We start from the raw sequence: 15,036 nt of genomic DNA on the forward strand, positions 1-15,036 counted from the left end.
CCTTAACCCCCCCTCATCTAAAAATGACAGACACAGGCTAGCCTGCCTCTACCAAAGCTCACACATCTAACACACACATACACACATTAACTCACACATTCTGGATCCTCAGCCCCCCCCCCCCCCCCCCACGGTTCAGTCTTTCAGAAGTGACCAGGGGCGAGGAGGCGTGTCTCTGAACCTGGGGCGCTCGGTGGCGGCGGCAACCGATGGTCACCGTCTCTGGCCTGGTGCCCGCCGGCTCTGCCGTGCCGCCGTCCTCCCTGGTTTTTCTCAAAGTTCACGCTGGGAGAGTGGCCGACGAATGAGGACAAGCAGAGCCTAATTTTCAGGGTTGGCCTATACGAGGAGGGGAAGGGGGGGGGGGGGGGGGGGACATAGAACGCCACAGTGCTCCGTAAAGCGGAGGGGGGGAACGTCCTGTGTGTGTGTGGGGGGGCTCAGATCAGTCGAGTGGAGGCGCGCATGGTGTTCTCCGAACTGAAGTGGACATTGTTCTGCTTCTGCCGGTTGATCCTGTTGGTCCGAGGGCACTTCCTGTACGGGTCGGAGAACATACACGTAGGGGTTAGCGCCAATTCTCAGGCAGAGTGAGATTCTGCAGCATTAACATCTTATTCTGCTCCTTTCATGAAGAGGTTCTCAAACATCATCAGCAGCTCAGGGACTCTGGGACTGACTAACACACACACACACACACACCCACACACACACACACACACGCAGGTAGGATGTACGATGCGCCCAAATTACCGCTGATGCTGCACCGAATGGCCTGCGCGCCTCATAAAAGGAAAGCTGCCATTAGCCATTTAATGAACGTTCCATCTGGAACTGGAACTCCTGTGATGCGTGCAACATCCTCTATCAGTCAGGAAAGGCAACCAGTCTGTAGCCTGTAAGGTCGAACCCAGGGCTAAGAGATTGCAAAGTGGCGCGCCGGACTTCCCCAACATTCATAAACGAGCACAGCATGAACCGTAGGCGTCGTCTGTCCAACAGAGATAGGACACTGGTACGAACGAGTCACCAGCCACTGACTGCGTGCCCCCCCCCCCCCCAAGCAGAGCAGTGGTTACCATGGAAACAACTCATGAAGATCCTAAATAAACTGGCATGTGATTCCAACTGAATCTTTATTTTCCTGCACCTGTTGGGACCGTTATGGTCTAATGTGACTTTTTTGGTTTTGTTTTTTAAGGCAAAGTATTTTGATATTTACGAATATCACTGAGCTGCAGGACACATTAATGCTACTTTAGCCATATGCAGTGGTGGAATTCTCACTCTCCTTCATTACCCCACCCCCCCTTAAAACCATTTGCTCTCTCCTTTCATCCCTTCCTTCTCCTCCTAAGTTGCTTTGCTCAGAGGAGCAGTTTTGTCTCGGCAAAAGCTCTTTTAAATTTTTTTATTAAATTCATAAATTGCTGAGGCCAGCCGGAGGCAGACACGCTGGAGGGTGTGTATACTGCATGTGTGTGTGTGTGTGTCTCTCTCTCTCTTTCTCTGAGTGTGTGTCTGTGCGAGCGGCCATTGATGCGAGTCTTTTGTGAATACAAAACGCCTCTAAAAACACAACTGCAAGCTCGCCGCTACACATGACAGCGGTCGCACGGACGTCCACGGGGAAGGTTGACATGCGTTCCCTCGTTTTGCAATCAAGGTGACCCCTTTCAGAGCCCCCCCCCCCCCCCCCCCCAGATGTGGATTGCATGTGGATTGCAGATAAACACACATTGGACAATCCTACTGCCGGTATCATTAGCAGGCTGTGTTCGTGCCCCCCCCCGAGTGTGTGTCTGCAGGGGCGTGACTCACCTGGTAATGCAGAGCACCACCACACAGATAATGACCACCTGGAGCGCTCCGATAATAGAGGCGATGAGGACGTAGTGCAGTTTGCCGGAGCCTGGCACCACGTAGAGCACGTTGTACTCCTTGATGTCGCACTGGGGGCCTCTGAAACCCGAGTGACAGCTGAGATCGCGCGCACACACACACACACACACACATACACAGACAAGGAGACAAAGAAAGAAACAAATTCATTTCCTTTGTGTTTCCATTTAAAACGTCGCACCCGTTTGGTTTGCGGTGGAACAATGCGTCTGAGTTGAACATGTTTTCCCTGCTGCACTGGGTGGGGTGAAGGAGGGCGAGAGAGAGAGAGGGCGAGAGAGTGTTCATAAGGAGGAGGTTACATTTGAAAACGCATCATTTCAGAATTACAATTTAGCTTCCGTAGCCCCTAGACTAGAGGCTATGGAGAAGCCGAGCTGTGATTGGACAGGAATCTTTTCGGTGCCAGACGTTTGAGGCATCGTTTGCGCTATTCCATGCTCGTAAAACAAGTCCCTATATACCTTTTTCATTTGTGTCGTTTTTGATTCTCGGACTAAAAGACGTCACCTGACAGGAGCATCAAGCTAAAATAGGTTTTTCACGCCCTCTACGATGCTCTGATGCGATTATGAGCCTCTATCTGCAGGTGACATCACCGGTCTGAGCCTCCCGGAACAAATCATGGCTAATGCTATGGTCAACGTTCGCTTAGGAACAAATACAAGTTGAACGGGATGGGGGGGGGGGGGCTTATGATTACTTAAAAACCTCCTCCATCGTCACCTTTGTTCACATCGATTTATTTTTACAAGAGTTGGTAGAAATGGTAATTTTATCTTTGTGAACACACCATTCATTCAATAAGGTCTCCACTGCACTCAATACAGTTAAATAAAAAAAAGTTAAAAGTCATGTCCATTAGTCATTTCGACACAAAAACATCAGGAAATACATCCTGGTTGAAAGAAAAAAAAAAATACAGACGTTGCCCTTTAAAGGTATTTTAATATTTACCAAAACAAGCTGAGTACACACAGAGACACACACACACACACGCACATTGTTTCTAGATGATTTCACACTGAGCCAGCCTTTGTTAGGATGTGGATTGAGCGAGTCAGACAAAGACACACAGAGAGAGAGAGAGAGAGCGACTGATGGAGGTGATATTTCTCCTCAGAGAGGAGCTAAAACGGTCCCCCTTTAAAATGCCCCTCTCTCTCCATCTTCTCTTCTTTAGCTCTGTCTCTGGGGAGGTTGTTACCCACCAACACCTGCATCCTATCCTTGTTTAGTCCCATCATACACACACAAAAACACACAGACACACATACACACACATACACACACAATCTCTTTCACGTTTTCTACCCCACCGACCTGACAACGTGTAAAATGAACATCGCAACCTTGGCTTTGTGGGGAATTTTGCTCCTTGCACACATTATGTCCTGTTGCTGCCACCAGCAGGGGGCAGCAGAGGCATGCTGCACGCCCTCATTTGGGCTCTGCACTGGATGCAAGAGCAGAGTCTGACTGGGTGAACTGGGACGAGCAAGGCTAGCGAGACAGGAGAGACAGGGAGGGAGGTATGTATTTATAGTATTACGTTGCTAAGGCGTTAGCGAGCCTGTCGACATTCTTCCAAAGTCTTGTTCCTCTGTTCCTGACAAACTCCTAAATCAATACTCGGGCTCTGTTTTGGTCTCCACCAGTCCTTGAGGGGGAAACGTGTGCCTGTTCCGCTGCTAAGCAATCCACCAGGTACACGAGCTATGGGCTAAAATCCTCCATCTGCTGTTTGAGGCTGTGTCGGCAGCAAACACGGGACTTATTCGAGCTGTTGGCCAGAAAGATTTAAACAGTTTCGGGTGTAAAAAATCTAAATATCAAGATCAAATATGTTCAGAAGTAACCGATACTGAAAGAGGTGGGACGGCTACTGACTATAGTCGATAGACTATCGTCAGAAAGGCAGCGATTGCTGATTTTTCTGACACTTTCTTTCCTTAGGGGACGTCGACAAGACAGATTTGCAACAAACGTTTAAACTTTTGCTGAACTTCGCACATTTGTTTACATGAAAATGGCTTCATGGGGGCCTGAAAATGTTTTTCCAGAGTGGGATCTTTTGAAAACACCACAGTACCTTTTCAGCAATAAAAAAAAAAAACCCTGCAACATAAAAGGGTCCTTAGATTGCTAAGGCCATTTGCTTGCCTTCCACGTTTTCTGATTGTCTTCTTGTGCGCCAGCTCTAAACAAACGAGGCTGATTCCTATCACCGACAGGCTCTGCTGCCAATTGAACACGCTAAATCACCCAAAAGGCTGCAGATAAGGGCCAACTGGTGCCGACGGCGCAGCTCAAACTGGAACCACAGATTTGATTTGTTTAGCAGTTTAAGGGAAGTCGCCGATGACACATTCGAGGTGTCAGTCTGCAAAGCGGTGAAGGCATCACGACGGTGCGTTCACAGCCAAGTGTTATCATCGGCAGACAAGTGACAGTGTGTGTGTGTCTGTGTGTGTGTGTGTTTGTTTGCTTTTTTAAAGATGAAATCAGCAGCAAATCAAACGGAAAAGTGTGAAACAAAGATGCTGATGTTTGGGGGGGATGGAAAAAATGAACCTTTAACAGGATGCCATCGGAGACCGGATTGAATCGGTGCAGCATATTTGACTGGTCAACAGCCCGGGCCTGCTGCGACAGCGGGAGGGATCTCAAACGCTTCCGCCTCACGGCACACCGGCTTGCATCCATCAGACTACAAAAGCTAGATAAAAAAAAGGAAAGAAATTCGCTCCAGCACAGGCCGGGAAATCGCTAACCTTTACACCTTATTGACCATCTCAGTGAAAACGGCGTTCTTTTTAGGAAACAATAGTGCAGGAGATGGAGCTGGACCGAGCCCTCTCGCTTTAGGTGAGGCCTTTTTTAGAGCCACATTTCAGTCCAAAAAAATAAATAAAACGCACTTTAGAGACACTTTAGTCAGCAAAAGCCAATTGATTGATTCCTACTTTATGGATCGTCACTTTGGAGTTCATAATTAGAAATACAGTATAATAGGCTGGCTATTAAAACTCATTGTGGTTGGTTGATTGGGTATCGATGCTGCATGACCCCCCCCCGCCTCTCCCTTCCTTCATTCCTCATCACCAAAAATAGGATCATTTTCCGTTTGCTCTATTCTTGCAGCTCCCTTGTCCTCCCAAATAGCGACACTGTATTGTGTGTGTGGGTGTGTGTGGGTTTGTGTGTGTGTGTGTGTGTGTATACCTGCAGGAGGGCTGGGCCAAGGTGCTGGGGAACTGACACTCTCCGTGCACGCAGTAGTTTTTGTAGTGATCCGGACAAGGGATGTACAGGCCGCGGGCCAACGGATCCTCTTTTTCCACTACTGTATAAACACAGACACACACACTACATGAATAATGAATGTGCATGAGCTGGAGGCCAGCCGTGCACATACGTTACTGCACCATAGAAAAAAAAAAAAGAAGACAAAGATTTCAGTGAGAGAGGAAGAGACGGATTAGAGAGGAAAAAAACATGCAGGGAGCGAGTGAAAAGCCTTGGAGGGACAGGCACAAGTGAAATGAATAGAAGTTTTGAGTGGCAGCACGTATTATTGGGCGATCCACCGCCGCACATGCACTCACCTGTGAGGTCGGTCCGTGCAAAGTGCCCATCGCCGCCTTTGTTCCCAGTTATGATGTCGCCTAGAGAGGCAGAAAAACACATTAAACCTGATCTCAGGTCGCCACAACCTCTCCCATAGTTCCAAGTCGCACCATTATGGGGGGGGGGGGGGGGGGGTTGAAAGCAGATGATCGCCGTGTGTTGAGTGCCACGTCTGAAGTGTCTGATGCAGTTTTATATTTTTTTGCTCAACTCAGTTCAAGGATTAAACCACATTACGAAATAACTTTATCCCTGGAACCGTTCCAAACACATACCATAGTCAAATAAATGATAAAAAAAAGTAAGGGGGGGGGGGGGGGATTATTATTCAGCAAAATTATCAATATACCGTACATAGCAGCAAAAGGCGCTGTGGGGTTTTGGGGATTATCTCTGCTCCAAAATATGATTGAGTGAAAATATTAGTAATCATGAAATGTGGCTGGAGGGAGAAATATAAATGCTGTCTGCATTTAGCTTTGCAAGCTGCCTCATTTGCCCCCGTAGCCTCACTTCAATTCAAACACCTGCCAGACAGACAGACCGCCCCCCCCCCCCTCCCCTCATCCCCCAGTGTGTGTGGGTGGAGGTGCTGCTTCATCTTCTGGAGTGAGGGAGGTGTGTGCTTGCGAGTCTGACCTTGGCAGTGGCCCAAGTACTTGACCTCAATCCGCTCCTGCTTCTGACAGGACGCCTCCTTCACCTGGCAGGGGTTGTCATAGGAACGGCCGTCCGAAGCGCACACCGGGTTGAAGCTGATGTGGGAACAGTCGATGTTACAAACACACCTGCGGACAAAAAGGAATCGTGTTGAAGTTGCGCACTTCTCTCGTGTGTAAAATAAACGATGTCCGAAGTGTTCAAGAGAGCGAGAGCCTGTTTATCCCAAAGCGAGACGCAAAGAATGAAGGACAAAGCGGCACGGATTGTACTCAGTCAGGGTGTTGGGCAATTCATAATAGCCCCGCACAAAGCGGGTATTGGCACATTCGGACTGACACAATAGCAAATGGGTTCAACGCTGTGAAAAAAAAAAGACCGGCTGTGCAGGAGGCTTGATTTACAAATGATGCACAATTACAATGACAGGAAGCTATTAATAATGAAATGTGTGGAAAATGGAGGGAAAATGTTCCCTCTGGTTACTAGGCCTCAGATTTAGTTTAGATGACTCTGAAAAAGAAAAAGCCTACCAGTACATGGAATATAATGAATTAACTACCGGTAATACTATTATTATAATCAAGCCTAGTGCTAAAGAAAAAAAAAAGGTAGGTGCAGGTTGTAAAAAGCAGGAACCCGTGATTCTGTTGGCAAGCTGTGTAAAGAATATAGATAAAACAGGATGCAATTAGCTACTAATCCTTTTTGACATTGAGTTCATTTGAAAACGCGATGAAATGAATGAACCTGATACCAGAAAAAAAAAACATTTCAGGTGCACATTTCAGAAAAGCGCTATATAAAATCAATGCATTATTATATTATTATAAATTGTGCAGGGCTAAAACACAGTTCATCTGTGAAGACGCTGTATTAGCTTCTGCCGACGGGGGTTCTGTTTGGGTCTTATACTCTGTCTGCAGGATTACACAAAAGAACTCAGAATGGATTTGTTAAGCAACACAATTCAAAAGTTACAGTTGATGACATTTTAAGGAAATTTTGGGAATGTTACCAGGGAAAGATGATTGAATCTTGGTGATGATCCAGAAGAGATCCTGGATTGTGGATCACTTTGAGGTTCTGTTTTTGTTGCCTTTACCAAGACACTGTGTAATTAGTTGAGGACAAACGGATTCGTTGTGTCTTCAAAAGCTCTGGATCTATAGATCCAGAAGAATCCACCATTATTGATAGTGTGTTTTTAGTGAATAAAGTCTCAACTAATAATGATATCAAAGTGAATCCAGTTGGTAAAGGTTGGTTTTCATGGCTAAAGAATCTAAAAATCTAAATAAAATAAATGTAGTACAATATTTTTTGGTGCAGATTGAGGTTACTCGGCGGAGATCTGTCTACAAGCATCTAGTCAAATGAACTCCGGTAATACATATTTATCCATAATTAATTTGATTTCTGGTGGTGATCAGGGTTCATCAGGTGGATTCTTTCTAATTGGGTAACAGGGGCGCTTATAATATGTTTGCTTCTAACCTAATGGGTCCAATTCAATTCAATTCAGTTTTATTTATATCGCGCCAGATCATAACAGAAAGTAATCTCAAGGCACTTTACAGGATTAGCAGAACCCAACTTGACCCACAAGAGCAAGGACTTTGGCAACGGAGGAAAGGAAAAACTTCCCTTTAACAGGCAGAAACCTTGGACAGAACCTAGGCTCATGGTAGTGGCTAAAAGAAAATTACACAACAACATTCCCATAGATCTACTATGTTGCCTCAAAAGTCAGATCTGGATCCAAACCTTTCTCCCGCGCCTTCACGTCGGACTACGGCGCATTAATCTCTCGGCAAATTCAGGTATTTGCTTGATGCTTTAAGCGCAACCGTGGTAACCAGGCAATTTTCTGTTGCGCCGCAATTTTATGTGAAATTAAAGTATGCGAAGTTCAGTGCTTGGGAGTCTTTGTGCAGATCAGTGGACTGCTGCACAAACGACACAGAGCGAATGAGAGTGCCCGCTCCTCTGTGCGCGCGCATGCACATGTGGGTGCGTGTGCATTGTGCGTGATCCTCAAGTGTGTCGCAAGCCTGATCAGCAGAAATTACAGCCGGATTGCCTTCCCCAGACAGTTGCTGCCGAGCAGCGCCGAACGCTACAGTCTGTAATTATAAATCTGTCATTATTCTCCTGGCCTGTTCATTTTCCCCTTGTGCCAAGCTCTCCGTGAAGCATTGGCATTCAGCTGTCTTCTAGCCTCATTTGCATACAGGAGGGGGGGGGGGCACGTGGGCGCCCACCGACGCGCAAGCGTGCGTCGATACACTTAGCACACAGAGCCACCGTCACAATCGGGGCAATGATGGTTTGCTACTGCTGACACTGATCGATTGATTGAAGTGCCGTGAAGCAAAGCGCGGCAGAGCTCAGCTACTGCTTGCACCGACGGATCGGCGAAGCAAGGCCGACGCGAAGAAAGGATTCGTTATGCATCGGAGAAGACGCGCTTGTAACTAGGCAATAACCCCGAAAAAAATCCCACACGACACGGAGGCGAGCCGACGTGGCGATCGACCCGCCGCTGCAGAGGCGGGACTCCAGCACGGTGCGCTGACATTCTGTCCTGTTACATATGACCTCAATTTAGAAAGAAACCGAGAAGTAATCCTTTAAATAATATACTAGTAGCATCCTCTATCGGCGAGCCATTAGCAAGAGCAGATTGAATTATTGACATAATCTTTCTGATCGGATATACAGGCGACGTACTCGTTACGGCGGGGCTTTCTGAAATTTAGAAATACGTGTTCGGCGACAACGAACCGGGGAAATGCACTGGCTGTCTCCTCTGGACAGAGACGCCGTCTTTCATACCCAATCACATTCCCTCATGCGCTCCATCCATACTCTACCCTTCTGTGGTTGTATCAATATCTATAATGTGAGCGAAGGACGGATGGAAGTACAAAGGCATCGAGGGGTACAAGATTTACAGATGGACGTTTCCGAATTTATGTACGCAGAGAGGAGCATAAATGGATCTGAACACGAATTACGGGGAAATGGCCCCTCTCCTTCTGCTTGTGTGGACTTCACATTGCAGGCAAACGTTCACCAAGTATATATGAGCTAATGCCCCAAATTATCTTCATAGCTTCACATCACTAGAGGCAAGTAATCAAAACGTCTTTAGTTTGGGTTAACCTTTAGAGACGATGGAAACACAGACTGATATATTTTGCTCCAGACCCTCGAGACACGATTAGAATGACAATTAACGCGTCTTGTCTTGTCACACAAAATATCTGAATTAGAATCTGTGATGAGCTAAGGATTGAAAAAACAAAAAACAGTCCGCGATTCTGAGCTAAAAGTACGTTTCAATCCATGTATATAGAAAATATCTAACGCTCCACATACAAGAATACACACCATCGGACCCCGGACCCCCCCCCCCCAGACACCACACATCGAAGCTTTCAGAGACATCCCGAGAGGCTGCTGTTGGCTGGTGACTTGTGTCAGGGCTCTATGCATTTTTAATGAGGATTCTCACTTCCTCCACAATAGGCACAATACTACCAGACTGCATTGCATGGACACATCCTCTCACACCCACACACACAGACACACACACACACACACGGCAACGCGTGTACAGTCACATACATGAACGAGACACCAACGGCTTTGTGATGAACCTTATCCCCACTTCACACGCACGCGAGCAGATGCCAACATGCCCACCGGATGCATCATGCTATGTACAAATCCTTAGCAGCAAACAGCATCGCATTGACTTTTGTAATCCCTAAATTCAATTAATCCGTTGAGGAGAGGAAAACAGACTGAAAGATAAAGGAAGAGGAGTTGGAAAAGCGAAGAGACAGAGAGAAAGAGAGAGGGCTTCTCTGTTTTTATTGAGAAATGCTTAGAAGAATACATATTACAGACATAGAATTTCTAGGAATGAATACAAAAAGGCCTTCGAGACAAAATGAGGGCACAAAAAACAAAGTCAGATTCAGAGACAAAAAAAATGTGAAGAAACAGAGAACAACTTTCAAACAGACAAAAACATCTTTGAATATTCGAAACGACTACAATTTCACAGACCCTGTGGGTAAAGAGGGAAAATTACATCAAAGAGGCACAAAATGACCACAAAACCAGAAGCAAAAATATCACAGACGCTGCATGCCTGCAGGAAGAGAGTACACAACACAAGAGATTCAAGCCAGAGATGCTGCATGCCTGCAGGAAGAGAGTACACAACACAAGAGATTCAAGCCAGAGATGCTGCATGCCTGCAGGAAGAGAGTACACAACATACAAGACAAAGGAACCACAAGTAATCACAAGATGACTTCATGTTTATTCCGTTCTTATTGGTTCTCCACCTTTATTCCATGATCATGTTGGTCACTGCGTAATGGCGTACAGCCTGTGTGTATAAACGCATCCAGTTGTCTCCCACTTTACTGACGAAGTCAAGTATCTAAAATGAGCGTCAATGAGGACACACGTCTCAGATATGAAAGGCCTCCCACTTCTTTCTCAGGACGCTTAAAGCATTCACGGAGCAAATGTCTCTGCTCCTCCTTTCTTAATTCTTTCAACACCAATGGGTGGTATTGATGGGTTTGAAAGCCTGGGGTTTCGCAGGTGATTACAGTTTCATGCCACAAATGGATCTAAATGGGTTTTCGTGACACTCTATTGATCCTTGAGGGGTAAATTGGTCTCTTTAGCCTGCAGCCTGCCTCCGGAGTGCAGAGAGCCAAAGAGGCGTGGTGTAAGGACCTGATCCAGAATGAGGTCAGGATTCTTTGTTGTTGTTGGCATTTTAACATTGAAAACCCGATTTCTGGATTCTAAAATCTGTTAAAAAATACTCTGATTCACTTTTACTTTTCATGGTTGGTGTATAAAGATACCAAGAACAATGTATATCTGTCATTTAAAATGCAGAGGCAGAAACTGACGGTAGAGCAACAGAAGGGTTTAATTTAAAAAAAAAAAGGGTTTGGTATACAGAAAGCAGTCCACACTGGCAAAGGTATCCAAATCCTTAGGCAAAAGGCAAGGGCAACGAAATCAGGCAAAGGTTCAGAAAACGAGACTATGGCTGTGGCGTGAGACAGAAAGGCTGGAGCGTGTCTGTGAGTTTCGGTGAACTGGCAGAGGACTGACAACAGAGGGAGGGAGAAGAAGGCCGGGTGATGAAGGGAATGAGGAGCAGGTGTGGCAATGAGAAGGAAAGAGGTCAGACACAGAACACAGGAAATAATGCAAGACAAAAAGGCAGGGCATGGAAGCAAAAAATAATACAAGAAAAACCACGAACACGACAAAAACCTTTTTAATGACGATCCAGATCACCATGTGGACGGTGCAAATCCAATTACGAGGGGAATGTGCAGCTCGGCGGAGGTTTGCGCTCTCTGAGTGCTTTTCTCGTCTTTTTATGTATTACTCTTCATATTTAAATAGGAATCTGAAGATGAAATACTATGTAGAAAAACACCTCTGACTGAATGAAGCTGAGCAAAACTAAAACTAAAACTCACATCTGGCAAGTAATGCGTGTCTGAAAGCCTCGTCCCAAGGTCCAGCTGTTAACGCCACTTGCCAAAGACTCTGTTTCTCTTTCCCCACCACCCAATAACATTTCTAATATAGTTCACGACCATAAGATGAAAGGCACTGGATTAATCCCGCCGCTGACACAGACTCCAGAGACCAGGCTTGTGTTTTACCCTGCAATGGTTGACGTGACGCAGACTTTACAATGCGAATTGATCTGGAGGGCACAGCTGGCTTATCTCCTCGGCGCCCTGAGGCAAACTTGTGAGCAGATTGTTCATGCGTTCCCTGGTAATAAAGTATTAAAGCACGTGTGTCGATGACGCCATACTGGACAGACGGACGGAATTAGTTCAATTACAGACACTCTTTGCAGCAGGACAAGTTGATTTAACTAGCATTACTTGCAATGCGATTAAAATGCTAACTCAAAGCTAATGCTGAGCTAATGCTTGGTGCAAGTGTGAATATTTACTAGATCAACATAAATGAAGACAAGGATAAAAACACGATTAACATGAATAAAGCATCTCAGCGATGCAGGGAAAACAAAAATGACATTTAGTCAGATTATCAGGCTGCTTTGAATCCACCATGACTTAAATCACGATCACATCATCCAGCGTTCTTCCTTCCTCTGTCGCGTTTGCGCGACACTAAGAAACACGTTACTTTGCCCGTCACCTGTTCTTTGATTACAGCCCCCCCCCCCTCCCACTCCACTCCTTGTGTGATTAACTGACAGACTGTTTGATTAAAATCAGCTGCTGCCTGATTGCAATAAGCGGCGCTATAATCAAAATCATCATTCGCTACGCCAGAGGTTGACTGTTTGATGAAAATGACCTGTCTGATTATTCACCAGAAACATTCACCTGGGGGGGGGGGCTTTGAAATATTAAATCGTACCTTTTCAACAAGATAATCTTAAATCCCCGCGTGTCTATTTGTGTCAACTGCTCGATGGGTTGTTGTCTCGCTGTTGAAGCGAAAACGCTATCGGAGAAACGGCGTAAATTATCTTTGTTCCAGGTTGGCTTAGAACGCTCCGGGCTCTATTCGCTGTAATACCTTCATTGCTAGCACGCGGCATCACCTGCGATCCGACGGATTCTACCTGTGGGCGGTGAGGAAACTGCCGATACGTCTGTGTTTTAGGAGAATATTTCGATGATTTGTGATTTGTGGATCGCATCGGGCGGAGTTGTGTTTTGTTGTTTGCAGCAATGCTCACACTGCACCAAGAAGCTGTTCCTTTGCATCCTTTGGTTATTGCACACCGGGGGAGGGGGTCTCACACATTATCTTTCCATTACCACTTAGGGAACTTGTTAATTTCTCATGGTAAGCATTGCTTTCCTTTTGCTGATCCTTGTTTCCTCAACACCACTCGACCGTTGTTATTTCTTCACTGAACAAGCCATTTCTGGACTTACACTGCCCCATCCTGTGATGATGATAGTAGTTGGAAAGTGAACGTTTCCTTTCTCGCTGTGTCTTTTTCCTCATAATTGAGGTTAAACTAAATTGTTCAACCATTCATGGAGCAGTATTTATAAAGATAGGCGTATGGTAAATGTTATAACCTGTCAGGATAAGTTGAGTTTAACTGTACGGGTCGACTAGCATTCCCTAGATGAGGTACCTAATTCCTTAAATTAGACCCCAGGAGGGGAGGAAGGGGGGGGGGGGTCTCCCCACTGTTTGATGTGGCTGAAAACCTGCAAAAGGAGGCGCTCCTAATCAGATGCCTGAACCACCTTTTCTCTAAAGAAGTAAACATTCCTCTGGAGGTCCGAGTCCTTCAGCCTATCTCTACGACCGAGACCAGCCACTCGACAAAAGAAGCTCATTCTGGCTACTTGTAGCTGCAATCTCGCTCTTTTGGTCACGACCCCAGAGCTCAGGACCATAAGTGAGGGTTGGGACATGGATCGATGATAATCTAGAGCTTTGTCTTTCCACTCAACTCTCTCTTCCTCAAAATGGACTGATACAACACCGGCTTTAGTGCAGAAGCTGCACAAAGAGCCAAAGCCTCGGAATTGAAGGCGCTGACCCGCGTTACATTTGTTTTTCTTTCTTTTAAATGCAATGGTAGAGACGTGACATGTACACATTGCGTCCTTCGAAAGATGCACGTTCTGAATTGAGACCCAGCTTATCGGTCTCACCTTTCTTCGCCAGTTTGTTTCTTCTGTCTTGCCTGCCACATGTTCCTTTTTTACATTAGTTGGTAGCTTTGCTTTGACTCTGTGGACCACACTGCTTATGTTGTGTCATTTTATGCCTTTGTAGATACTGTTTGCTTATTTGGTGTTGTCTTCCGCAGTCCTTCCTAAGTTGATCCTTTATTTACACTATCGTGACAGGTTTGTTGGTCTTTAAGTGAGAGAAATACATTTATTTAGTACAGTCGGACAGAAAACTGAATACAGGTGGCTTAGGCAAGCACAACGTGTGCACCTGAGAGCGGACACCTACCATACGTCCTCTGCGTCCACATCGCACTCAGCCCCGAACTGGCAAATATCACATGTGGAGGTTTCCTTCTGTCCGGCTTCAGCAGAGCCTTCTCCCCCTAAAAGTGACAGAAGAGAACAGTGAATTCATAAATGTTGTCAGAACTCCTCTTGCTGCATTCAGAAGGAGAACACACCTGGAACAAAGTGACATTCAAGTCCCACTTTCTAACGATTTCAGTGAGAAATCAGATGAAGTGCATTTATATCCAACCATAATCCCGATAAGGATCTCATCACTCCTAACCCTAACCCCCACCCCCACCCCCCAATATCCCAGTCGGTGTCTTTCCTCCTCCTCTTTCTGTCTTCATGCTGATCCTCCCTTGCTGAAAGTGCGACGGCTCCTTGCTGGCGGTGTGGGCACAGGCGTCAAGCTTACGGCGGCTTCTGGAACCCCGCCGGTGCATATCGCACTTCATGAGCCGCCGAGGGGGGGTGGGTGGAGAAAAAAGCAATCTGGCCAATATAAAATTGTATTCGCCTCGAGGGCTCCATGCCTCTGCACACTTTCGCTCGTCTTCCCTTTTGTCCCTCGGCACTCTTCTCCATTAGAAAAGCTCTATTTTTAAACCAACAAGGGTCCACAAGGACGACTTTGGAAACGAAGATGAAGAGGTGGAACTTGGCATCATTTCCCCTTGTCATATCTCTAATCTCCCCCCCCCCCCCACACACACACACGGACATGGCACACACACTGCTGGCACTATGCATTGCTCCCCTGTGTCAACTCTTTCATTTTCCCATCTGAAACTTGTGTTATTTCTTC

At 46.2% G+C, this 15,036-nt stretch overlaps 1 protein-coding gene across 1 annotated transcript; it reads right to left on the minus strand.

The window, feature by feature from the left end:
• Positions 1–440: 440 nt before the first annotated feature.
• LOC137917120 (tomoregulin-2-like) lies at positions 441–14,674 on the minus strand. Its single transcript, XM_068760005.1, has 7 exons — positions 14,530–14,674; positions 14,227–14,323; positions 6,172–6,320; positions 5,511–5,570; positions 5,128–5,248; positions 1,822–1,980; positions 441–537 (listed from the first exon to the last, which is right to left on the minus strand). The coding sequence occupies exons 1-7, from the start codon at positions 14,672–14,674 to the stop codon at positions 441–443; spliced, it is 828 nt and encodes a 275-aa protein (XP_068616106.1).
• Between the last annotated feature and the right edge of the window lie 362 nt (positions 14,675–15,036).

The sequence above is a fragment of the Brachionichthys hirsutus genome, unplaced genomic scaffold (genome assembly GCF_040956055.1).
Source record: "Brachionichthys hirsutus isolate HB-005 unplaced genomic scaffold, CSIRO-AGI_Bhir_v1 contig_912, whole genome shotgun sequence".
NCBI classification, from domain to species: domain Eukaryota; kingdom Metazoa; phylum Chordata; class Actinopteri; order Lophiiformes; family Brachionichthyidae; genus Brachionichthys; species Brachionichthys hirsutus.